Source organism: Lepidochelys kempii, chromosome 2, assembly GCF_965140285.1.
Source record: "Lepidochelys kempii isolate rLepKem1 chromosome 2, rLepKem1.hap1, whole genome shotgun sequence".
Lineage (NCBI taxonomy): Eukaryota > Metazoa > Chordata > Testudines > Cheloniidae > Lepidochelys > Lepidochelys kempii.
In genome coordinates this window covers 206,544,078-206,569,720 of record NC_136381.1, presented here as the reverse complement: position 1 = coordinate 206,569,720, position 25,643 = coordinate 206,544,078, and the positions used below count along the sequence as shown (strand labels likewise).

Sequence of the window (25,643 nt, the reverse complement as noted above, 5' to 3'; positions counted from 1 at the left end):
AAACTGACTTACCAATGGGTGCTTGGTAGCCTACAGGAAATAAATTGTTGGTCTCAATTAAGTTCCTAGTGCATTAGTAGGAGCATTGCCAGCAGATCGAGGGAAGTGATTATTCCCCTCTATTCGGCACTGGTGTGGCCACACCTGGAGTATTGCATCCACTTTTGGTCTCCCCACTACAGAAAGGATGTGGACAAACTGGAGAGAGTCCAGCGGAGAGCAACGAAAATGATTAGGAGGCTGGGGCACATGACTTACAAGGAGAGGCTGAGGGAACTGGGCTTGTTTAGTCTGCAGAAGAGAAGAGTGAGGAAGGATTTGATAGCAGCCTTCAACTACCTGAAGGGGGGTTCCAAAGAGGATGGAGCTTGGCTGTTCTCAGTGGTAGCAGATGACAGAACAAGGAGCAATGGTCTCAAGTTGCAGTGGGGGAGGTCTAGGTTAGATATTAGGAAACACTATTTCACTAGGAAGATGGTGAAGCACTGGAATGGGTTCCCTAGGGAGGTGGTGGAATCTCCATCATTAGAGGATTTTAAGGCCCGGCTTGACAAAGCCCTGGCTGGGATGATTTAGTTGGTTTTGGTCCTGCTTTGAGCAGGGGATTGGACTAGATGACTCCTGGGGTCTCTTCCAACTCTAATCTTCTATGATTCTATTATTCTAAGTGTCAGCAAGACACAATGACACAAACTGGTATCCCTGTGGCAATCTCAGCAGAGAGGCAAAAAATCTTGCCATGCAAACTACAGCGTCTCTGCTCAGATCCACGAGTACGATACTTTTTGGTGTTGAATGAGGAGGCATAGTCTCATCATGGGCTTGTGGCGGGCTTCCATGTGGAACAGATATTTACTATGTGTGTGTTTTACACGCATAGCTTTCAATGTACAAGAAAACAGTCACTTTTTATTTCCATTTGCATTCGCGACTTCTCATGAATATCTGAAATAGACGTTTATTGTGACCATAACCCTGCCACAAATTAAAATCAGATCCCAAGTCCCTTGTGAAAAGAAGCTCATTATCATGTATGGAGACTTCAGAAACGATACGAAATGACACTTAGCTCTAAACCCCAAACACCACATGTATCTAAGGCTTACGGTTAAGTTCACAGTGGAAATAAGACCAGGAGCTAAGCAAGGTTTTTTTCGATAGATGTATAGCCACAAGATAAAGAACAAACAGCTGGTTTTATGCTTCTGCCAAATGCAAAATATCATTCATATATTCTGCCCACATTTTCTCCTTTTTAGTGACTGATTACCATTTCTAAGAGATAAACAGACTTCTTTGGCATTATACCAGGGATAAATTTGGCTCACTGGCCTTAAGCCTTGAAGTTTTCTTAAAATTTTCTGAATCAAACTTTTTGTGTGAATTGTTAGGTTGTAAGGTGACTCAAGAGCTAAATTCGCCCTTCCCAAGCTTCACAAACATCAAGAAACCATGCTGGTTGCTCAACCTGCAACCATACTTTACCAGTATTCTTTGTATTCATCACATTTGTTATGCCTTTACAACACAGTGGAGTGAGTAAGCTATGTCTTCCAACACCTGGAAATCAGCCGTGCTCACTGCTATGCAGATTTCTGCTCTTCTCCAAACTGAGATCATGTCTTGGGAGAAGACTATTGTATGTAGTGCAGTCTCATAGATTTATTCCATTGCAGAATGGTGCCACCAAAATAAAGGTGTAAACAACACAACGGTCTTTCACCAGGATGTTGCTGCGTGTGCAGGTGGTTATTAAAAATTTCCCAAAAGGTTGACCATATGGGTTGCGCTCCTCTACTCAAGATCCAATTTATTTTCAGTTATGCCAATCTTGAGGGAGGTGCCACTTTGTGTCCTTTTGTTAAGTTACATATTTATAGGCTATCTACATGTCTTAGCACATATGCACATAATTTAAAGAAAACGTATATTTTTGACTCTTTTACAAGTGAGAGATGGAAAAGGACATCCCCTCTCCCAAAAAAGCAAGCAAACAAAAAATCCTTTCTCCCCTCCCCAGCCAAACACCCCAACTCCGTCAAGCAAACATTGGAAAAATGAAATGGGCTCTGACTGTCCATATGCTCTTACTCTGTCAGGTCAGCAGGGGACGCAAGTTATGTTGTAAAAGGCCTTCCACTGACAACTCCACAGTACCATTCTCCACCTTTTAAATTTGGAAATGCTTAACTCAGGTGCCTCAGCTGATTTCAACTATTTTGGTGGTTCTTCACATAAAAGCAATATTCTGGAACATGATATCAGAGCATCTGTCAGTCAGTGTTAGTTTAAGTTATGTTGCTGATCCTGGAAGGGCTGCCTTCAGAGGCAGGACTTCAATGAGTGATATGCCTCAGGACAGCATCACAAAGCCGATGTAGACTGAGGCCTTGTCTAAACACAAAAATTATACCACTATAACTATACCAGAAGAATTAGATTTATCTCTCCCACCCCACCGCTCACAAACATGGACACAGTTATACCAGTATAAATATACTTATATAGTATAAGCTTATTCATGTGTGGGGGATAAGCTTATACTGGTATAACTGTGTCCACACTAGAGGTTGTACTGTGTTTGTTTATCAATATGTACATACGTGTGTGTGTGTGTGTGTGTGTATATATATATCTATATAATCATCCCCTTATCCAAAATATCTATACTGGTACAAAAACTACTGTGTGTGGACCAGGCCTGAGAAATCAGACATTTCTATCCTTCCCATCTATAGACCTCAAACGTTGCACACCATCTCTTCAGGTAGAAATCCATATTTGTTTTAAAATTGATTGGCCTTTGAAAATAAAATGTGTTTAAATAATGGGAGGAAATTATTTTAGCTTGAACTAGCTTTGCAGACCTCCAAAATAGAGAGGTTTGCACAATCTCAGACAGTAATAGACTGTCCTGCACTCAGGAGTTTTCAAAGCCCAATCTGAATTGCTTCGAACACTGTCACGTATGTTATGTACATTACAAGGGAATTTTTTAGCCAAAGTATTGGGTTTCAGTAACAATATTCACAAGGGAAACAGGGAAAAACAGAAATATTGTAAAATTAATTTGGACTACTAAAAGGGAGACATTCAAGGGCCACCTGAGGAACCCTTCCAGGCAAGAACAGATGAGATAAAACAGTAGGAATAAAGTGGTGAATAGTGATGTAGTGAAGTGTGCTTTTGCATTATTTGTTTTTCATGACTGAGGTCTGGTCTTAAGCCTTTTATACTGAAATGGGAGACTGGACTTTATCTTCATCTTTAACATCAAATTCTGTCTTGGGAAAAGATTTTTTCTTTAAAATAAGATTTCTGGGCCAGAGAAGGGGAGGGGTGGGAGAAGAAAAAAAGAGGTGCAGATGTGAATTGCGAAGCCAGAAAAAACATTAACACAAATTAGAAAATATAGATTTAAAATAAGCTATACATTTTTATGGAATATATTCTATCATTAACCTGTGTAACTCACTACTTCAGAATGTTACTTAGGAAAGTATTTTAAATTTCAACCACAGATTAGATATTTATTAGTTTGATCCTGCTCTAATTAATGTTAATAGCAGCACTCACATTAACTTCAGTGGGAACAGGATTATACAGATATAAATGAGATACATTGTCCTCAATAGAGCTAGATTAGTTTACACTAGTTGAGAATCTGCCCCATTTATTTTTGCTGTTGTTTGTTTGTTGATCATTTTATATTGTTTTTTCAGGATGACTGGGTCACAGGTTGTGCTCTGTCTATTGAAATTTATATTTGCTTAATGAAGATATTACACATAAATGGGCATATTTTGTAAGCCATCAGGTATAATAGTATATAAAACTATTTAGGAGAGAAGTTCTAAACATACTTGTTAAAACATTCAATCTGAAATGCCTCTGATTTTACCATCTCTCATGAGCAGGGCTCTGAGTTACTATAGAGAATTCTTTCCCAGGTGTCTAGCTGGTAGGTCTTGCTAACATGTTCAGGGTCCAACTGATCTCCATATTTGGGGTTAGGAAGGCATTTTCCCCTAGGTCAGATTTAGAGACCGTGGACATTTTTCATCTTCCTCTGCCGGATGGAGCACAGGTCACTTGCAGGTTTAAACTAGTGTAAATGGCCGATTCTCTGTAACTTGAAGTCTTTAAATCATGAGTAACTCAGCCAGAGGTTGTGTGTCTATTACAGGAGTGAGTCAGCAAAGTTCTGTGGCCTACAATGTGCAGGAAGTCAGACTAGACAATCGTGATGGTCCCTTCTAACCTTAGAATCTATGAGTCTATGTTCTTGAGAACTGTTCAGGAGAGTACAGTGAACTCTTACTATGAAATCAAGAGGCTTTATAGTAATATTTTTTCCTTTTAATTTTTTAATCACATTTTCTCTCTCATTTGGTCTTCAAATCATTTGACGGCAGTAAACATCCACCTTGACTTGCACTGTTCATGCCATAAAACTGTACTTCGGATCCAGCAGGTTATATATTCCTCAGTATTATTGGTTTTTATTATGAGCATTGGCTTGGGTCGGTCATATGCATTCATTAAAAAACCCCTAAGATTTAAGATTTTCAAGTTATTTGGAACTTGATCTGCAACATGAAAGGCTTCTATAGCCACACTAAGAATGAAAAAAACCCCAACCCCACAACAGCCCTGAATTGCTGCAAATTTAACTCCATACTCCCACAATGGTAATGACTGAAAAGTAGTTTTGTCAATATTTATAAATCAATGCAAACCAGAAACTGGATGTTTTAATTTACCATGGTTTAAGTGTAACTGATACCCCTAAGTTTAGAGCTTTCAGCTTTGTAAAGTGCAATGTTATTGCAGGGCATGCATCCAATTTTTAAAACATTATATAGATTGGAGACAGATGAGCTTTCCAGAATTATTTTAGGCCTATTTTGATTAAATGCCCAAGATGCAATTTCCAATGGAAATTAATTGCATTGATGTGAAAACAAATGAACTCCAACCTCAAAATCAGCTGCAGCTTCATGTTCAATACAGTACTTAAAAGGGATGGAGCAGGCACCAAAAACACTGGTGTGAGTTATAACTTCAAATCAGCTTTCACCCATTCCCCTTGAACGCCGTTGGAAAAATAGACCCTAGCACTGATAGCACATATTTTTCAAGATAATCTTAATGTCAGTATCTAAAAGGCAATATTTCACATTATAGGCCTGATTCAAACATGGTTGAAATCAATGGGAGCCATTTTATTAGCTTCACTGGGCTTTAGATCATGCCCTGTGACACTTCATGGTGAGGCATTTCTGCTGTGTATGTCATCCAGCAATATACAAGGAGATGGGAGATTTTATTAGAAAAAGGGTAGGGGACTTGATTCTATCCCCTGAGGAGCACTTGGGCATTTTTGTTACCAAATTAGTTTAGGAATCAGATTAGCTCAGTCTTTCCAGTTGTGCTTTCGGCATCATCCTTAGGTCAAAAAGTAGCTTCAGGTACATATGTGCGCTCCCTCAATCAGTGAACAACTCCCATTGACATCAGTTGTATATGTGGACCGAGAAGACAAAGCATAGCCCTTTAAATAATGAAAGCAGTCAACATTTGCTCAAAGCTATCTGTGTTGAGCTACTTTTTGAGCCATTCTCTTTGGCTTTTTCCTGTTTTCTTAATGTTTTGCTCTCCATCCTGTCCCTCTCATCATTCCCACTAACACAGTTGTCACTAGGAACTTTTAACATGATGCAGTTGGCCCAAAGGTTCCTTCCAAGAATTCGTTTAATATTCATTTTGATCTTCATGAAATTTTTAAAGGAATCAGAAGAGGGGTTGGTGGTGGGATGTTACTGACCATAAACAGGTTCTTGGCAGCCTTACCTCCTGGATATAACTTGCTAAACAGGTTTCTGAGTAGAGAGAGAAGCCCTCCCTCCTCCATTCCCCCTCCTACCCCCCCTCCAGTTACTCACATTCCTTCCAAGGAAGAGGTTTTGAACAGGTGAAGGTCTGCAACACTTACGTAAAATGAAGAAGTTTGTTCCCTCTCACAGAGCATTGGATGTTTGAAATCATAAGAAGCTATAATAATGGCACAGAAGGGTCAGGGAAACTAAGAACAATATGAAATACATACTATCCAGAATATGGCATATATTGGTGCTAAGGCACAGGACTAGAAGCTAGGAAAGCTGGGTATGATCTGCCACAGACCTCAGATATCACCTTAGGCAAGTCACCAAAATTCTTTTTGTCTCATTTTCTATAAAATGGGAATCATGGAATTTTTAAATTTTCTAAATCACACGTCTTGAAGATGATAGGTTTTTAGCCCCATTTTCAGAACTTAGATCTGGTAATAATCTAAATATTGTTTGCAGGCACTATACAGAGGAAGTGGAGCAGGTTCAGTATAGATTGGAGAGAAGTTTGCACATTATAGAGACCATGATGTTTTCCTATCATGAGTGTTGTTTATCTGATTTTTGGCTTTTGCAAAAGGCCCCTTCACACTGCTTACCTATTTCCTAATTACAAGTGCATTAAATTTGTATACTCACAGCAAATCCCATGTACTCACATATCTTCTTCCTCCTCAGCTGCCATTATCTCTGTGAGGTGTTTCCACTCTAGTCTTATCACAAGGATGCTCCAGCTCTCACAATAGTATTATATCTGTTTATTATAGCTACTCTTTATTATTATTTGTATTACAGTAGCACCTTCAGGTCCCAAGAACTATTGGAGCCCCATTGTGGTAGGCTCTATACAAATACCGAGTGAGGCAGGATTCTGCCCTAAAGAGCTTACCGTCTAAGTAGATAAAATAGACAAAAAGTGGGAAGAGGGAAGAGTGTTCCCATTTTATAAATGGGGAACTGAAGCACAGAGATTTTAGGGGGATTTTCCATGGATGTCTGAAGCCAAGCTAGGAATTAAACCCATATCTCCTGAGTTCCAGTCCAGTGACTTAGCTCTAAACTGTCCTTCCAACCCATTTGGTGACAACATTCCTTATTTGAGGAGTATCTGAGAAAGAAAGGGGTAAAGAGCCCATAAGCCATCTGAAACACAAGCCCTTGGTTCTTCCAGTATAGCATAAGGGCACAGAAGAGGGTCAGCAAGTACATCCTGAGACACCCCAAGCAAGCAAACATTTCTGAAACACGGGGCATGAAACTCCTGCTGCAGCATCCATCATTCATTTGAGGACAGTAAAAACATGTGCTGTCATTTTTGACATTTTAATTGAAAAGAAAGCTTACACAGATTTCAACCTTAAGTAGTATGTTTATACAAGTGTATATAGAGAAATAATCTGTCAGTTCAGAGCAGGCTCGGTGCTACAAGATTTGGTTTAGTAACCGAACAATCCAACATTAGCTCACACACCTTGCCTTGTTCCATGCCTCAATAATTTTTAGTAGAAATACTTTGCCTAAAGGCACACAGTTATTAAAAAAGAGGCTGAGCTTGCTTAAATTATTAGCTCATGGTAACAAGCCTGCACTGGAGAAACTGTTGGTCCTTTGTTTTCACAATTTAGCTCTAATTCGCCATCTTATTTTCAGAGACAAACTTCTGCTTTGTTTGGGAAGCTTAAAAAAAAAACGAACAAAGACAGGACGAATAAATCACTTAAAAAAGAAGGCAGTTTTTTTCTTTTAGAATAAAAGTAGTTTTAAAACACCCAGTTATCCTTATATTTTTATTAACATTTACTGGCTTAATAATAAGAGTGAATAGAATCAGAAAAGTTAATTGATAAATTTGTTTTCCCAAATATCCAATTGGTTCTAAGTGCTCAGTGAAAAGCTCTGACCCTGTCAACCTGCTGAAGGTGGGGAGATCCTTTCTCTTCATCATTTTTCTCTTTTTGAGAGCAATAGTTGTTTTATGATGCAAAGTTATGAAAATATAATGTATATTTGTGCTGCTGTAAAGCACTCAAGAATATTTAACTGACTGGGTTGCGGGAGCGGCTGACCATTCTAACACCTGTATAGAGACAAGTTTACCAGAACAGCTAATACATGTTCCATTGTCACCGGTGGCTGGTGGTTAGGGTTCTTTCAGCTTTTTTATTCACTGAGCTCTAGATTTTTCAAGTGTCCACTAATTCTGCATGCCTAACATTTGGATGCCCTACCTGAGTAATCTGAATGTCTCAAGCTGAATGCCCCAAATTAGTGGACACATTTGAAATTTTTTTGCCTTAACTATTTTAAAAATTTGTTTTAAGGTAATAATGCTGTACAGGATATTCAGATATTAGTACGTGCGGTCAGTGCCTTCTCTTTTCTCTCTAGAGTATTAGTTGTGGTGGGACAAAATCACTTGTCTTCCTGCATGATCAAACTTTTGGTCTGGCTTGAGCTCAGAGCATGCAACAATACTTTAATCAAATAAAGGACACTTACTAGTGCTCTCAACATCCCTGGGATGTATTTTGTCATGTTTTGCTGCATTCTGGTTTTCTCTTTATACCATTTTTTTATTATAGTATAGGTTTTATCTGAGCCAGTTCTTCATTTTAATCTCTCCAGCGTGCCTTTAGCTGTTTTCCCTAGTTTTGCTCTACTCAGTTACATATGGAACAATGGCATAATTATGATTTGTGGAGTGCAAGCAGTATACAGAACTTAAAGGAAGACAGTCTCTGCTCTGAGGAGACTAAAATCTAAGAAACTATGCTAGCTTTCTTTCTTTCTTTTATTATTCTACTAATGGGTCAGGCAACAAGACCAAGTGAAATATTTAGAGAGAAAGAGAGATTGAAACCAGCAGTTTCTAAGACCCACAAGAGCCAAAAGGCAAATGTTAATAAGTTCTGGGAAGCTTTCAAGGACCTGCTGGTCCTTGTACTTATGCTGAATTCCCAGAGGTTTGTAGAACATGTGTTCAGGAAATATAGGTGATATTTGCACAATCTGAGTTTCTAAAGGCAAGATTTATTATTAACTAAACCCTTAACAGAGTTTGACCCAGTTTGACCCACACACAGGGGCTGTGTGTGCATTTGGAAGTGGACATTTGCCGCCCCCCACCCCCAAAAAAAAAATCTTCAAAGGGCCCCAAATTACTGTCATGCCAAAAGATGTACAAAGTTAATCATTGTTAAGCAGTGGAACAGTCACAGACTGAAGAGTCTTCATCCTTTATATGAATCATGGCACAAATCTGACACAAGTAGCCAAATTTTTCTTTTTTGATCTCAAGATTTTCCAGAGGTCTAACTAGCCCCTAGACTCCTGTTGTTGTTTTTTTAAATAGTAATATCCAGAAGGCCCCCAAAAATCACCCCCCTCCAATAATAGAATCCTCGACGAGACTCTAGTATGGCCCATTATATACTCTGTGGTAGCCTAATTTGTGGTGCCCTTCTTTCATCAGGGTAGGTGAAGAGCGCAGCACTCTTAGGGAATTTTGGAGGTGTTACTCCACAAATCAGCTGTTATAAGGAATGTAAGTATTCATCCACATCTTCTTCCTCTGTCTTCTCCCTGATCCTTGCCTGGCAGTACTTAAGCATGCCATCCCTATTATTAAATAAAAACACCCTACAATTCTGAGGGAGAGGAGTTGCTCCTTGTACTCAATTTCTTACATGTCAGAAAGTGAATTCCATCTCTCTGATAGCTATTGACCATTCCCTCATCATTTCACATGTTGACTGCTACAACTTCCTGCATTCTGGCCCCGATCACTATAACTGTGCTCCACTCAGGTCCATTTAAAGGGCCACTGCTAATCTTCCAGGCTTGCTGCTTTAACTACCCGAACTACCTTTTTGGAGCCCCCTCCTCCACGGCTTCACCTCAAATTAAACAAGCTTCTTATCTTTACTTTTTAAGACCTTTTACAATTTAGCCTCATCTTAGCTAGCTGCTCTAGTAATGTATTGTGACATCGACCACCACTTTCACCTTGCCAGCCACCCCATCCACTAGTCGGTTTCTCCCCCAAACACCTGTGAGCTTTTTCCACACCACCTCTTATGTCTGGGAAAATCCCTGGTATTATCCATGCAGCCACAACCTTAAAATCTCCCCACGAGGGTTGCCTTTGCCACAATGCCTACAGAACTGTTCTAACTGATTATAGCTAGGCAGGTTCTGAGCTGGGACTTCCTTCCTTTTCCTACACCCTTGCTCTTTCACGCTTCCCCATTCCTGTCATTCCCCACCATACCTCTACCTCCACTTTAAAAAAAATGTAAAAAGACAAAAGCAACATCAAAAATGTAACTAACTAAGCTGTGCCAATTCTTCATTCTGTTACTTTTCTTATGTGTTATATCCCCATCCTGTGTCCTTCATCTGTCTTTTAGATTGTAAACACACTGGGGTAAAGACTGTCACTTATCTACATTTGTATAGTGCCCAACCAATTGGGATCTTTGAGCTGCTACCATAGTATAAGTGTCTACTACTGGTGATAAAAAAAATATCACACGAGTATGAATTGTCTGTGAAATACAAACAGAGATCTCTGCTAGATTGGAAAAGATCCGCTTCTTTAGGTGCCAGTTTTCTTTTCCTAGAATACAATTCAGTTCTGCACTTAACTTGGCTAAACAAAGCTCTTCTTTCATAGAGAGTTCTGCTCTTTGATGATATTGGAACCATAACATTGTTAAACGACAGGTACTATAGGTCAGGTGAGGTTTATAAAATGGCAGGGGATTCCGAAAGAGTGTCTGGTACAATGCTTTTCTCCTATGAACATAGTGGGCTGAAAGTAGACAGAATCACAGTCTTAAAGTGTCCTGGCTTTTCAGGATGAAAGTCTCGAAAGCACCAGGCAACAATTAGGCAACTGGAAAAAGTATGTCAACATCAGTACGTTTCAGCAGTGGCACTGTAGGTCAAGCGATTGCCAGCCAACATGCAATAACCGGTCAGTGCCCATCTTAGGTACAATTCCTGGTGCAAATATTTCCCCTCTGCCTGAATCTAGAGGATTTATCCTTGTAGTTCGTGCTGCACTTTTCAGATACTTAAGCAATGTGGTAGCACTGCAGGCTTTCTGAGGTGCTTCACTTTGAGGGCAGTTCAAAATACAAATACATGGTAACGTGTGACTATGTGCAGGCAGCTGGTGTGCTGGGACTGCTGCTTATTAAACTGATAATTGTTTCATCCTTGTCTGATTCTTGTATCCACCTGTTGTGTCTCATCATATTATTAAGGACCGAGACGTGGGCAGTAATGCCTCATGGTCAGAGCAGTGGCGGTCAAGCCTATTGGGTTGGAGCCAGAGTCAAGAACCAGGAGTCAGAACAAAGGGTCAGAGCTGGAGTCAGGAGTGAGAGTCAGGAAGCAGAGTCAGAATCAAGGGCCAAATGCCAGAGCCAAGGGTCAAGTCAGAGCCAGGAATTGGAGCTGAGGGTTAGAACCAGGTTACCTGGAGTAAGGGAGGGCAGGAGCAGGGCTGAGATAGGGTCTGAGATAGGGCTGGAACAAAGCAGGAGTGGGATTGGAACAAGGCGGAAGCAGATGCGAACATAGCTGTGGGTGGGTGCCCTGCTGCTGTTGGTCTTAAGAGCGGGTCTGCTGATCCCCTCAGTCAGTTGGACAGTTTAGAGCATCAGGAGGCTCAGTTGGGGCCAGCTGTGCTCATCAGACTGTCTGGCTCTTAAGCTATCAGTTAAGCAGGCTAGCTGCAGGCTCTTGCTGCTGACAGTACCCCCTCCTCTGAGGGTGCCTTCCAAGAGTCCCAGGGTTGGGCTTGTCAGGATAGGCTTGCTGAAACTCCTGCAGTAGGTCTGGGGTATGAATATTTTCCACTGGTTCCCAGAATTGTCTGTCTGGATTATAACCCTCTCTGTCCACTAAGTTTCCCTCCAATGCATCAAGAGCAAGGATTTGTTGAATCAAATACTCCTCCGGCTCCTGGATGGTGATAGGTGGGGGTGGACCACATTGGAATGTAAGACTTCAATGTAAGGCTTCAACCGAGAGACATGGAACACCTTGTGGATCCTTACAGACTCTGGCAACTGTACGCTGAATGCCACTGGATTGACCCATTCCAGAATCTTACATGGATGTAGATACTGGTGGTCTAATTTAGCTGATGGCTGCATTAACCTAAGGTACCAAGTGAACAGCCACACCTGGTCACCTACGGCAAGGTCAGCGTGGTGCTTATAAACCCCCTTAGTAGCTATCAGCTATTCCTTCCATTCTTGGTGTAGCTGACAGAGGTGGGAGGTTAAGTCTGAAGCAGTGGGTATCAAAGACTTTGTGAGGATGTCTGGATGAAAATGAGGATGAAACCCAAAGTTGGTGAAGGAGGGACTTTATTGGGTGGAAGTGTGTGTGCCATTATTATACACAAATTCAGCCTAGGGAAGCAGAGAAACCCCTTCATCTTGGTGATAGTTCAAAAGCAACAAAGATATTGCTCAAGCATAGGTGGCGCATGGGTCTTTTGTTTTGGGAGGCTATGCCCAGGAGTGCCAGAAACTCCCTAGAAGTGGCGGGGCCCGGACCGTGGCCCCCCACCCCAGCTGAGGCCCCACTCGTGCTCTGCCCCTCCCTCCATGGCCCTACCCATGCTTCAACCGAATGCCCCACCCGCCGCTCTCTCAGGGAGCAAGAAACAGCAGGGGAGCAGGTGCTTGTGGCAGGGGAAGCAGCAACAACTGCAGGAGGGAGGTGATTCCATCAGGGGACTATGGGAGGGAGCAGAGAACAGCAAGAGGGCAGGACATGACCAAACGAGGTGAAGGTAGGAAACTGCATGGGGAGGAGGATAGACAGGAAGAGGGACGAGAAGGCCTGTTGGCCCAGTGCAGGCTGACGTAGGAAGAGGAGGGACCTCTGAGGGAGAGCACGTGTGCCCAGATCCACACATCCGTGGACAGCAGGGGAAATGCTGCAGCTGCAGGGCGAGGGAAGGCAGATGGGCAGTGTATTCTTCGTATCAAACAAGTCAGCAAATTCTTGGTATTTAGCTGTTATTACAGAGGTGATAGGAGGGGACGCGGAGGGTGCCGGGATTCCTTGCGAACTAATGGCCTTGGGCTTGGATTCTCCAAGGAGGCAAACTGAGCCTCCCGGGAGTTTCTGGCCTATGGCTCAATTTTGGGAGACAAGACTGCTGACAGTGCAGGGACCTGCAACTTACTGCACCTGCCCACCAACAGATATTGGATCCTGTGTGGTGAGCCAGGGCATACCGAGGATAACTGGAAGGTGTTGGGCTCAGATGAGCCCAAACTGAAGGTTTTTCTATGACCAGGGAGAGTGGTGTCCTCCAAGGGGCAGGTATCTGGTTTCAATGAGAGGAGCAACCCGTTGATAGACTCTGCCAAATCTGGAGATCTTTCCCATTGGATGGGGATCATATGTGCTTGTTCAAAGTCCAAGTCCATGAAATTACCAGAGGCCTTTGAATCCAACAGCGCTTACAAAGTTGGAGAGGGAGTCAGAGATGTGTTGGGTTCGGGTTAGTTGTTGCTAGAATACCGGTGGGCAAATATCCTTATTGGGTACTGGGGTTTGGGGAACTCACTAGCCCACCTTCTGTAGGAGCTGGGACTTGGCATTTCCTGGCAGGGATTGTGAAGCACTGAGGTTCTCAGCAGTACTGTACAGGTATAAGCCCGCCATTCAGTGTCAATTTTTCTCAGCATCGGAAAGGCCGTGACAGGCTTGGTCAATTTGGATGAGCTCAGTCTGTGGGGGCAAAGCCAGTGATTGGTGAGTTGGAGCCAGGGAAACCGCTGGTACATGGGTGACTGACCCTTGCTCTTGGAGGTGCTCCTTTATACAGTTATCGATCTTCACGCACAGTTCCATTAGATCATCCACCCATGCCAGCTTGTCTTTGATTTCTTTGTTAAGGCTGAACTAGAAGTGGTAACACTGCGCAACCTCATTCCACTTAGTGTCTGCTACCAGGCATCGAAATTACACAGTGAATTTGACAACTGATTGGTGCCCCTGCCACAGTGCTTGGAGTACAGACTCTGCTGTGCGCATGTGATTTGGGTCATCAAAGATCACTGTCATGGCTTGCACAAAGTTTTCAGATTGACCCAGGAGCAGACCAGATTTCTCCAGGAGCTGGGAAGCCAAGGCCAGGGCCTCCTTGACTAGAAAGCTGATGGGCTTGGTCAGTGGGGAATGTTCTCAGTTGCAACAGAAACAGAAGCTGATACGGATTCAGGAATCTGTGGAATTTGCCACGGTTGCCATCAAAGTTATCTGGCAATGGAATCTTTGGTTCTCAGGGTGCCAGGGTGGCATGGCTTGCACCTGCAGTGCCATATTCTGTGCCTGCAGGGCAGCAACCTGAGCCTACAGGATGTATACCCACCATTTCCAACAGGGAGATATTTGTCTTGGTGGGATCAGTGCCCGCAGGGAACCGGGCCCCTTTTCCCTGATGGGGGTTACTTGGGGGGAGTGCTTAAACTACTAGGGACCTGGACAGTCAGGCCTAGTGGTCAGAGCTGTGGCGGTCAGGCCTAGTGCTCAGAGCCAGGGTCAGAAACCAGGGGTCTGAGCCAGGAATCAGAGCCAAAAGTCAGAACTGGAATCAGGACCTGAATACCAGAACCAAGGATTAAGTCAGAGTCCGAGCCAGGGAACTGAAGCCAAAAGTCAGAACTGGGTTATCTGCAGTAAAGGAAGGCAGATGCAGGGCTGGGTCCAAAGCAGGAGTGAGGCTGGGACAGGGCTGGAAGAAGGCAGGAACTGAAACTAACACAGCCATGGGCGTATGCTTTGAGCAACCACAGCCCTGGTGCTATTGCTGGTCTTAAGGGCAGGCCTGATGATCCCCTCAGCCAATCAGGCAGTTTCACCAATCAGGTGCCTCAGTTGGGACCAGGCTGTGCTCATTTGACTGCTGAGGGTTAAGTTAGTAGGTAAGTAGGCTAGCTGTGGGCCCTTACTCCTGATGCATATGCATAGACTGTAAGCCCTTTGGGGCAGTACCTGACACAGCGGGTCCCTGATCCCTAACTGGGGCTTCTAGGCATGGTTCAATACAAATAATAATAATAATGAACATTGGCTCTCATTTGAATTGAGGCTGTTAGGAGAAGCAGGATGGAATGTATCATGCTTAAGATCCTTTGATCTGGAGTTCTTCTGCAAACTAGAAACATGCTCCTGACTGCTTCAGTCCTGCTACATTTAAAGCCATGAGGGTCTAGGCCTATGTGGCTGAAAATAACCCCAGGGAACCTCAGCTAGAAATTTCTGTGAACTGAGGAAGCACGAGACTACAGTGAAGATAAATGGTCTTAACAAGTAAAACAAGTGGTAACCAGACAATAAAGAGAGCTGGTTCAAATGGGATTTTCAGCATAGCCCACAGCATGCCTGGTATCAAGAAGAAGTGTTTGTGTTGCATTTGATACACTGTTGGAGTTATCTTTATTTTAGTCTATGCATATAGGTCCTGAGCATGAACCCATTGAAGCCATAGAGAAGTTAAAAGTTGTAAAATGTCTCCACTGGGTTCACTTATGCCTAGGTTTCCAGAACAGTTGAGCACTCACAAGTTCCACTGAAGTCAAACAGCTGTGAGTGCTTAAAATCTTTGAAAATTAGGTCTCATTAGTGTCTAGACTGGTATGTTGCTTCCTCTATAGAGCAGTTCCCTATCTGCAGGTTGTTTGTCCAACAAACCTATTTACTAGAGTACAAAACGACTAATGCTCAGGGCCTAAAACCTTTGAGTCAGCAGCACTGACTGACAGGTCGGGGGCTGTTCATCGTCTTCAGCATTTTATCAAGTGTACAAAGATGGGAGGTGAATGGAGGACAATGTGCACTTCCAGCATAAAAAATGATAATACCTGTCTGTCACAAGAGCATCACTTTTGTCTCCCTGATTTATTTGCTGCTACAGAAGGTTAAAAAGCAACAACAAAAAAAGAGCACTTTGTCCTCTTAAGAGAAGTGATAAATGGGATGGAATGTAAGAACCAGACAAATTAGTATTTCAGTCAATTTCAATCTGTAAAAGTGTGTGTGTGTTAATCAATGGCTTGTTTCCAGTGTGGAAGAAATAGAAATATCTGTGAGCACTGGCTAGTGTCAAACTCCCCTACTACAGAAATGAGTCTGGTGTGCATGTTATGTAGCATTTTTATTAGTGGCAAGAGTGCAGACTTTTTGACAAAGAGAGTCAGCCTTGAAACACAAAATCTCTGATTGTACTGCAGAGCTGGGAAAGATCGTTCTCAGGGAAAGGGCAAGCAGGAGCTTTAGTAGGGGGAAAAACCCTAGAAGTAGTGAGGTGTTGAAAAAAAAATCTTTCACCAAGTGCAAAGCATATGCAGACCCACAAAGCTAAGCAGCATGAAAGGTGAGACTGGATACAGCGAGGTAGCTTATTTGCTATTGCAATAAATACAAATAATTCCCTTTTGACTAAATCCCATATTCCCAGGCTCATTAAATCAATTTCAGAAATTTTTTTGGCTCTGGAACATATAAGCAGAATTCAAACCGTGCTGTCCCAGGAGGTTCACTAGCATAAATTGCATAGGTCAGGCCAAAATAAGTTTCTGTCAAACAGCCTAACACCTTTGGTTATTATGAAGCTGGTGAGTTGTACAAAGGGCCTGTATATGAGATTGTCAGTATGAATACGTGGTGGGGGGAGGTAAAAGCTATTGTCATGGAACTTGTTTCACTTCAGTCTCATTGAGAGTCAACTGATATTTTATTGAATAGGATCCTTCTGTGAGCTCACAGCAGTGAAAAAAAGGGAAAAATCCTTTAGGTCATGGTAGTCTGTCTGTCCTTCTTCAAGATTGTACCCTAAGGCACATAAGCTCAGTGCATTGTCCAGTGGGATGGGGGTGGCTTCCACACTTCCTTTGGGAGATGACTGCAACCTAAAAAACCCAAATAAAGATCAAGTTTCTCCCAATATTCAGCTGCATTTTTCTCATTTTTAGATTTATCTCACTACTCTTAGTTACACGTCCCTGTACAGTCCCACCCTACGTAACTTCTCTCCATCCTTGATGCTTGATTCATGCTCACAGATGCTGGTAGCAGCTGCATTCCAGGCAATAGGGGAAATTCAGACCCTGGGGAGATAAGGCAACAGTTGCGTTTATTTCCTCTCATGGGGATAGGGAGATTTAAAGTGCAGCCTGCTCTCTCATAGGAGACCCACTGACAGTGGATAACCAGGGGGTGAGCTGACTTGTGCTGCTCCCAACTACTGCAGTTATGACCTCCAACTCCCTGACGAGAATAGCTCACTTTGGGGGCTGCAGTCGCTGGCGGTGGACCCCTCAGTGGAATGGGGGTGCTTATTTAGGGCTGAATAACACCCTGGAAGTGTAGAGGCTTCAAATATTTGTAGACTTTTCTCATCTTTGCCCCATACAAATTGCTTACCTAAGTCATAAATCAGTCCCTCCAGCTTCCTAATTATTTGCATTTCCTCTTAACGCCTTCCAGTGCCTTTATCAATATCTATTTGCTAATGGATTGAACATGATGCTGCAGGTGCATTCTGGTCTGTGATGCTCTTTCTGTGACACCCAAAATTGAACTGTCCTATTTGTTGCCATGTTGCATGTCTTCTATCCTGGTTTTGGAAAATTAATATTACGTTTGCTTTTCTCCATTGCTTCTCTAGGACTTTTCAAAAAAAGCTGAATAACTGGTTAACTAACTCCCCTGACACCCAAGGCTCCATATGATCTAGACTGCCCGATTTTGTCTTCACATCATTCACTTTCCCTCCCTTTTCAAGGGAATCATGACTTCCCAAATGTTTTTCTTCTTAGAGGCAGTTATTAAAAAGTAGTTCAGTACCCCAGCTATCTTTGAATCCATTCATTTAATGATTCTTCTCATTTGTTAATAGGTCTGCTTTCCCTCTAATATTTATTTTCCCCTGGTATATTTGTAAAAAACCCTTCTAAATCTCTTTAATGCCTTTTGCTAACATTAACCCATTCTGCTTTTTTTCACTCCTTTTTTTTCCTTATAAACCCCTTAATCTGGCTCTGAGAATTAATCAGTAAAATTAACCAGTAAAATCAGGACTGTTGCTTTGGAAGGAGGAAATGGAGTTTATTGCAGAAGATATATCTGTGTATATACAGTAGTGAAAAATGTTCAAATTAAAGTAATTTATAGGTGATAAGATTTCTATTAATTTATGCATGTTTAATAGACTATCATGCACTGTTTTGTGTCTGTGGGCAGAATTTATAACAATGCATTCACTATAGAATGTCTATATCATACTTGCCAGGAAGTAAAGCAAATTAGGGCATTCACTAAGAAATATCAAAGGAAATCAGACCTGGGTTTTACTTGCCGTTTCCTTAATACTTTCTGTTACATGGATCTACAGACAGTGGCACTAATACTCTACCTTCTACTTCTATATAGTTGTCTACTGCTGTTTGTGATAGAAATGTCTGGGACTGTCGAGCTTGCTTTAGCCTCCACAGACAGTGACACCATTTTCTCCTTTCTCCTAGGCCTGTCCCAGGTTCTCTGTCTTCACTACTACACCTACACAACCGACAAAGACAGCCCATGCCTGCCTCTATGCCTGGCACCCTGCCCAATCCTACCATGCCTGGATCTTCTGCAGTACTAATGCCAGTAAGTTATTTTATTTTAATACTGTATCAGGCATTATCAGGGGCAAAGATCTACCTCACTGCACACAGTGAAAATGAAGTGATCCAAAATAGAGAATACAGAGTTTTGTGTCATTTTGCACTCCATTATGCCTGTTTTACACAGATGTAACTCAATTAACTCCAGTAGAGGGTCTCCTGATTTGAACCACTCCTGATTTGAACCACATTCTAGAATCACATATTCTTATTCTTTATTAGAGTTTTTTGGGTCCTGATATTGATCTTACTTACTGGTGTAAATCAACAGCGTCTTCACTAGAGGCAATGGAGTTACACAATTGTGAGATTAGAATTGGGCCCTTACTGGACAAAGCACATGCATGATGCCAATTTAATCTCAAAATAATTACTCACCTACTGTGAGGAGGTCAGTCAATAAGAAGTGAAAGTGATTTATTTTTCAGAACCAGTAATCAGTCATTTGCTGTAGATATGGACCGAATCCTACATGGTTGCCTTTGCCCTCAGCTCCCATTCTTCAGTTACCTGTCTTGCAAGATGCAGCCCCTACTTTTCATAGTATTTTAGCAGCCCTGTTAATATAAAAAGTTTTGGGAGACAAACGGCAGAAATTAATGAGGAAGGTTAGAAATAATGAAATAAAACACTCATACTTCACTGTGCTGAATGTGTTCATTTTGCAAGGCTGTCTGAGAGCTAATGTTTGTGCTGTTCCTAAAATAAAAGTATCCTCCTCCACCTCTGGGAAGGGAAGAGCATGCCATTTGTTTTGTGCATGGTGGAACAATGATGGGACTTTGGGCAATTCACCTGGCAGATTTGGGCTCTTGTCTGTGTTAAGTCTTCCAGAAATGAGAGTGTGGCAGTACTTGTCATGGGAGAACTCCCAAGGAGCCCTCAGTGGGGTGAATATTCCTTTAAAGTACAGCTTATTTTCAGGTTCAGGGGGTGCAAATTTGTTCCTACTTCACCCACAGGAGTGAATCCAGTCATCTGTTGTTAAATGGAATAAAACATTGAATCCTACCATATCTCTTTTCACTGAAAACATTAGAGAGAAGCAGTTTTAAATAGTAAATTCTCCTTGTTCCAACTGTCTTTTGAATTTGTCAGGGTACTATAGTGTAGTGAATTTAGCTTGCAAGAAGAGCTCTAAAGGGTTGGTAGGGTGTTTTTGTTTTGTTTTGTTTAGACTCCAAAGCTGCACTAACATGACCTGGGATATATGAAAAACTCCCCTTGATTGAGCAGTCCCAGAGAAGAAAAAAGAACCCAATTCCTGTTCCATACACTCTAGATCATGGATTTTTATTTACGTTTTCAACAAGCTGAGCTGGGCTGCAGTGACAGCAGAAGCCACAACTTTATACAATGATGCTTTTAAAACCACTTAACTCAGAGTGTTGTTATACTAAAAGGGGGGAAATCATTACAAAAAAAGTTCAAACCTGGGTGGCTGATATGTTTGTTTTGAAAAGAAACTCTTTTTTTGAATGGCTTTTGAGAAAAGCAGCGTTTGTAGGACAAATTTGGAGAATAAGCAAATATAAGCAGTTCACAAAACAGTTTTTTGAGGGATGACTCAAAGAAATAAAGCTGGGTCCCTTTGAAAAGAAACTGAACATATGTCCTTGAAAATGTTTTTAGACTTTATTTTGTTGTCTAATTTGTTTTTCTTTTTTTCTTCCTTTTAAAGATGGAGAGACAAATGTCAATGAACTCCAGTATCATGGGGATGCAAGGCCCAAATCTCAATAACCCGTGTGCATCGCCCCAAGTCCCTCCAATGCATTCAGAAGCCAAAATGGTAAAAAGAAACAATTACAAATCCTTTTTTATATTGTTTTTACACAGCAGTTACCTGGAGCAGTAGGCAGGCATAGCTTACCTCATTCTTAGTCATGGATCATGTGATCTTTATCCATGCCTGCAACTGGCTGTCAGCATACATGCACTTTCAGATGTTACCAGTTTCCATTGACTCTGGGCGAGATTAATTTAAAGAGAGTGGACCATCTGATCCTTACCATGTTTAATAGGAATGTTGGTGCAGATGTGTGGAAAATCAGCAAATAGGCTAGCTGGTTCTGTGATGGTGTCTGCAGCTTGGGTTAAAAAATTGTAAGTAAACAAACACTAGAGTAAAGGGGTCTGGTGTGGTGGGCACGGGCATACTGTCTGATTTTTCTAGGTAGGCATGTGGCAAACAGGGGTGATGTCAGAGAACAGTGTTAGAGGCACAAACTGAACAATGCTTGGAAAATCAGGATTATATTTTTTTTTCTTGAGTGCAGCTGATGAGGTTAGAGCAACTGATAAAGTGATAATTTGGACAAAAATGATTTAGTATTTTAAATGAAATAGTTACTTCTAATTAGTGCTTAATCTAGGCTTGCTGCATCAGATATGAAAGTGAAAAAAAATTGCTTGAGCCCTGGCACCTCTTTCATTACAAATTAAGCACTGCTTCTAATGTTTCCTGAAGTTACTGTGATGTGTGTATTGTGCGCTTAAATCTCCCCTGTAGTGTGCAGAGGATTTATTTGTGTGAATGCCATTAGCATTGAGTTTGTAAGTCCCTGGGCCCCATACATCCACTTCCAGAGGAGCATACAGTAATAATACCCCATAGCTGTGCCCATCAACATATGCTTACATTATAATTGAAATATTAACATTTTGTTTCAGTCTTGTAATAATTGTTTGATGGCAGCTGTAAGTGTAAAGTCACAGGTTGACACATTAAATATGTGGATCCATTTCAAGATACTTTGTGCCTGGTTGTCCTTTCATCCCCATGTAAACCAGGAATGAGCTCATTGGAGTTAGTGGAGTTACACTAGTAGAAAAGTAAAAAGAAAAGGAGTACTTGTGGCACCTTAGAGACTAACCTAGTAGAAAAGTGTAACACATGAGCAAGGAGACTCAGGCCCCCAAAGTTGAATGTCTCATATAGCCTTAAACCACCACATGTTTATATTTCCTAGTTTGATTAGTAGATTTAGTGTCTGTTTGTAAAACAATTGTCATTCATCCCAAGGCAAAGGAAAAGGTGTACCTGTCAGTTGGTACAGTATGTGCAAGAAACCCTCTGTGTATACAGTTTAGGACCAGAAAACATACAAGGTTTTCCTGTCTCTATTTTCTTAGTCATGATAGATCACACATTCACCTCACTATTAGTTTGGGTTAGACTGTTAACCCAAGCTTTGTTAACACCCCATCTACAACCACACTCTGTAAACATGCAGCCAGTTGGCCAGAAGAACAGATGTAGCCAAAAATGCTAGCTACTTCAGCCAAGCAAAATCTGTGGTCTAGAGTTCTTTCTGTGCCACACAGTAACAGTGACATGCCAAATGGCAACAGCATCTGCAGCAGACCTTGTTAAATCTCTTTGGAATAGGCATGTGTTTTTTCAACCCAAGCAATGTTAAGCCAAACCAAATACTCCTTGGTTGAATAAATCCAAAACTGGCATCTGTTTTGGAGACTAAAGTTTCTGCCCACCCCCTTTCCTCTCCCCCCCTCCACCCCCGCTTTTTTTTTTTTTTTTTTACTGAAATTGTGAGGCTACTTAAAACAAAATTAAATTATTGGTACATATGATGAGAATTCTGTGCTGTAATATCAGAAATTACACTTTAAAGCAGATCTCTTTAATCTGAAGCAACTTGTTTTGTCCCGAACTCTAATACATAAAGGTATTGCTCTGTGAAATCTTCCCCAGTCTGAGTTGATAACGGGTCCAAGACATTACAGAACAAAATACTGCCCAAAGAACTCTTGATGCCTCTTTCCCTTGCTTCTATGGGCTTTTCTGCCCCCTCTCTTAGAAAAGCAGCAGCACAGGTATGAACCAATAGAACAGAGGCACCAATTACAGACCCTAAACTTCCCTTTTTGAAAATTTACTCCTGTAAATATTTCACATTGTGTATTTATATTATATGTTGCAGTTAACATAAATAAAATGAATGCATGAGAAAATACACATATAACATAACATCCCTTTTCATTCACCCATTATGAATATAAATCTCCAGGAAAAAATAGAATAAAGGAAGAAACCATAGGAAATATTTAGAGAGAAACATTCATTATGACTTAGTTAATGAATTGACAATTTGCATTTTAACTTCATTCTTCACTGTCCTGTTCTTTGTTCTTATAAATAAACACTGCAATCTTCTTCCTATTCAAAGATCTGCAAATGTGAGGTGTTGAATACCTCCTGCAAGTTGAAGTCAGTGGAATGTGAGAGCACTTAGCATCCCCAAGGATCGAGCCCTATGTTAAGAATGAACTTCAGATTTCTTCACAGTTAATGCTGTTATCAATGATGCATCCAACTCCACATATGTGCCATTTTGCCATTTTGCACTCTGTGACTTATATACATAGCATATACTATACAAAAGTCACTGAAGCAGCCCATAGTAACTGGAGAAGTGCTAGCGACTGGGTCTGAGCCAACAGCTACTGAAGTCAATGGCAGTTGGATCAGCACTAATCTACATAGTTGACTGTTTACTCCCCAACACAAAGTGGCGGAATAGATTCCATGGTAGACTCCTCTTCAGATATGAGACATAGATGTAATCCAAATCCCTCTTGCCTTACATGGGACTAGCAGGATATGACCCATAGACTAGGCATAACGGTGTTTAGGTCTCTAAGTGGTTACCTTGTTCCTGTAGAATAAATGTTCATAAACAAATAGCATATATGGAGACTTTTCAGTATAGATGGCAAAATCCAAAGAACTTCACCATGATAACTTCTCCAGAGTCAGTTTGTTGTGAGAAATGGGAACGAGGGTATAATTTTTAAATCAGTTTTTTCTTCCTGCCATTTAAAGGATGCAAAATCCAGTGACCTAATGTTAGATTTTTTAAATTTTTCTTTAGATTAAAATATATTGCTTGAAATATTAATCTGCTGTACCTAATAAACCAGAATGGATTTAAGTTATAATCACAAAAATTTACAGTTTGTTTTATGATATATCTTTCCTTCAGCATATTACATGGTGATTTGTAACTGTCTCAGTTAATGAATGAATGTTTGAATCTCTACATCAGTATTACTTTCTTGCTAGATTCAGAGCTAAAACCCCCGTGATCCCCAGCAAGCACTGATGTTATACATTTTCCCCTCCTAATGAAGTAATATGTATCTTTAAAATTACTAGGTAAAAGTGAATAGAGTATGTCTAGCATGTGAACATGTGGTTAAATACACTAAAGGTATTATGAACCTTGAATTGCCTGCCCCGTCTTTACTATCACATTAGCTGCTCACGTACCATACCTGCAGCTAGTTGAGTTTGCAATTTTAGAAACAGTCGTATTCAAACCTTTGCTTAGCCCCAGTTCTGATATCTTGTGAACCACCAAGCTCAGAAATGAGTAGTACGCATTGTCCCATTGGAAGTCTGAAAATCAGATTTCTAAAAGTTTACAACTCCAACTTGATTTAGGTAGCTGCTATTGTAACACCGACAGACCCCGGTCGTCACTGGGTGGGATTGAACCTGGGACCTCTGAAGCTTAGTATAGGAGCCTCTGGCTCTTAGCTAAGGCTGTAGCAGACTCATCAATCAATAATGCAACTCATGCCCACATGGTGAGGCACTCTGTCCCCCCATGTGGGCATGAGTTACATTATCACAAGAATTCTTAGAGCTGGAACTAACTCTATATATACCATATGAAAACTTGAAATGCAAACTTTCAAATGATGCAAAGCATAATCTCTGACTCTGTGACTTTACTGGAATATTTGCTGCATGCCAGAATTGGAGTAGAGGATGAAGAATGCCCTGATTTTAAAATGATTTTTTTCAGTATTTTTCATATTAAAACGTTTCAATGGTTTTACAAAACCAAAATAAAATATACTATTTGTGCCTCCCTTTCCTGGCAGAATCTGGGTTGGGGGGGGGAGAGGGGTTGAGAGCCTGAACTCTCACCCACGCCACAATTTCAAAGCTATTTTTATAGCGCTAGCTTGAGACCCACTATCCTGTTGACCCAAGCTGGGAAATTCACTCTCGTGGGTTGTATAGACATACCCTCAGTGGCCTTTTTTTCCCTAACAGTTTCGTATTATCTTTATGGAGTTCAGCACTAGTGTTAGTGCACTGTAAGCATTAGTAGGGCAAACAGTAATGATCTAAAAAGTTACATGATTTTTTTTATCCGATAAGAAAAGTACGTACATAATATATTAGAAAAGGAAACCCCAATAAGCCGATAATGAACATGTTCCTAATTATAATGACAATACTAACCATATTAACTGGGTCTGATATAATTTATCTAAGAAATCTCTGAGAACTTATGGGGAAGAGGAAGGACATAAATTGTGACACTCTTCAGACATGGAAAATATTACAAAGTTTCTGCATTTTAGAGCTGAGATTTCAAAGCCACCTAAGGCTTGAATATCCAGTTCCCAATGCAATTAATGGAAATGGAACTGGAACATCTAAATCCTCTATGTGGCTTTGAAAATCTTAGCCCAGTTGTAGATAAGTCCCCCTTTCCGGCAGTCTTGTGGTGGTCCGGATAGCTATGTGTTCAGTGTAGCTATCAGATCTGAATCTGTACAGTTTCTCCATAACTACAGAGTTTCAAATATGTTGAGAAAGATCAGCTGAGAAGGTAGGAGTCGTAGCTTCCATTTACTTACATATTGGCTTTCTGAGGGACCTATTAAGTTCTATGCTGCTTCAGATGTCATAAATAGTACCTGTTTCCTCATCCACAAGGAGTTATGATGGTCCAATTAAGCGAAGTGGAAAAAATGTTAATTTAACACTCTTTCTCTCATCTGATGTTTTCTGCACTTAATTCAGTTGGGTCATTGTAGCTACTCTTGAACATGGAAACAAGAACTCCTTATGATATCAGTAACATCTTGGGACATGGCTGGTCTCTGGAGATTGTTTGAAAAGGAAAGCACAGCAAAGGACAGATCCTGGTCTCAGTACTGTAATTTTTCCATGTTGACTTCAGGTGGGAGTTTGACATGGGGAGTACCTGCAGGAACAGAT

General features: G+C 41.2%; 1 protein-coding gene across 3 annotated transcripts in view; it reads left to right on the top strand.

The window, feature by feature from the left end:
* The window catches only part of CREB5 (cAMP responsive element binding protein 5), a 355,582-nt gene that overhangs the window by 250,913 nt on the left and 79,026 nt on the right, over positions 1-25,643 (top strand). For all 3 annotated transcript variants that reach the window (XM_073333614.1, XM_073333612.1, XM_073333616.1), the window contains 2 exons: positions 18,455-18,581; positions 20,280-20,390. In XM_073333614.1, the coding sequence (XP_073189715.1) occupies positions 18,455-18,581; positions 20,280-20,390 (238 nt within the window). The remainder of the gene's footprint in view (positions 1-18,454; positions 18,582-20,279; positions 20,391-25,643) is intronic.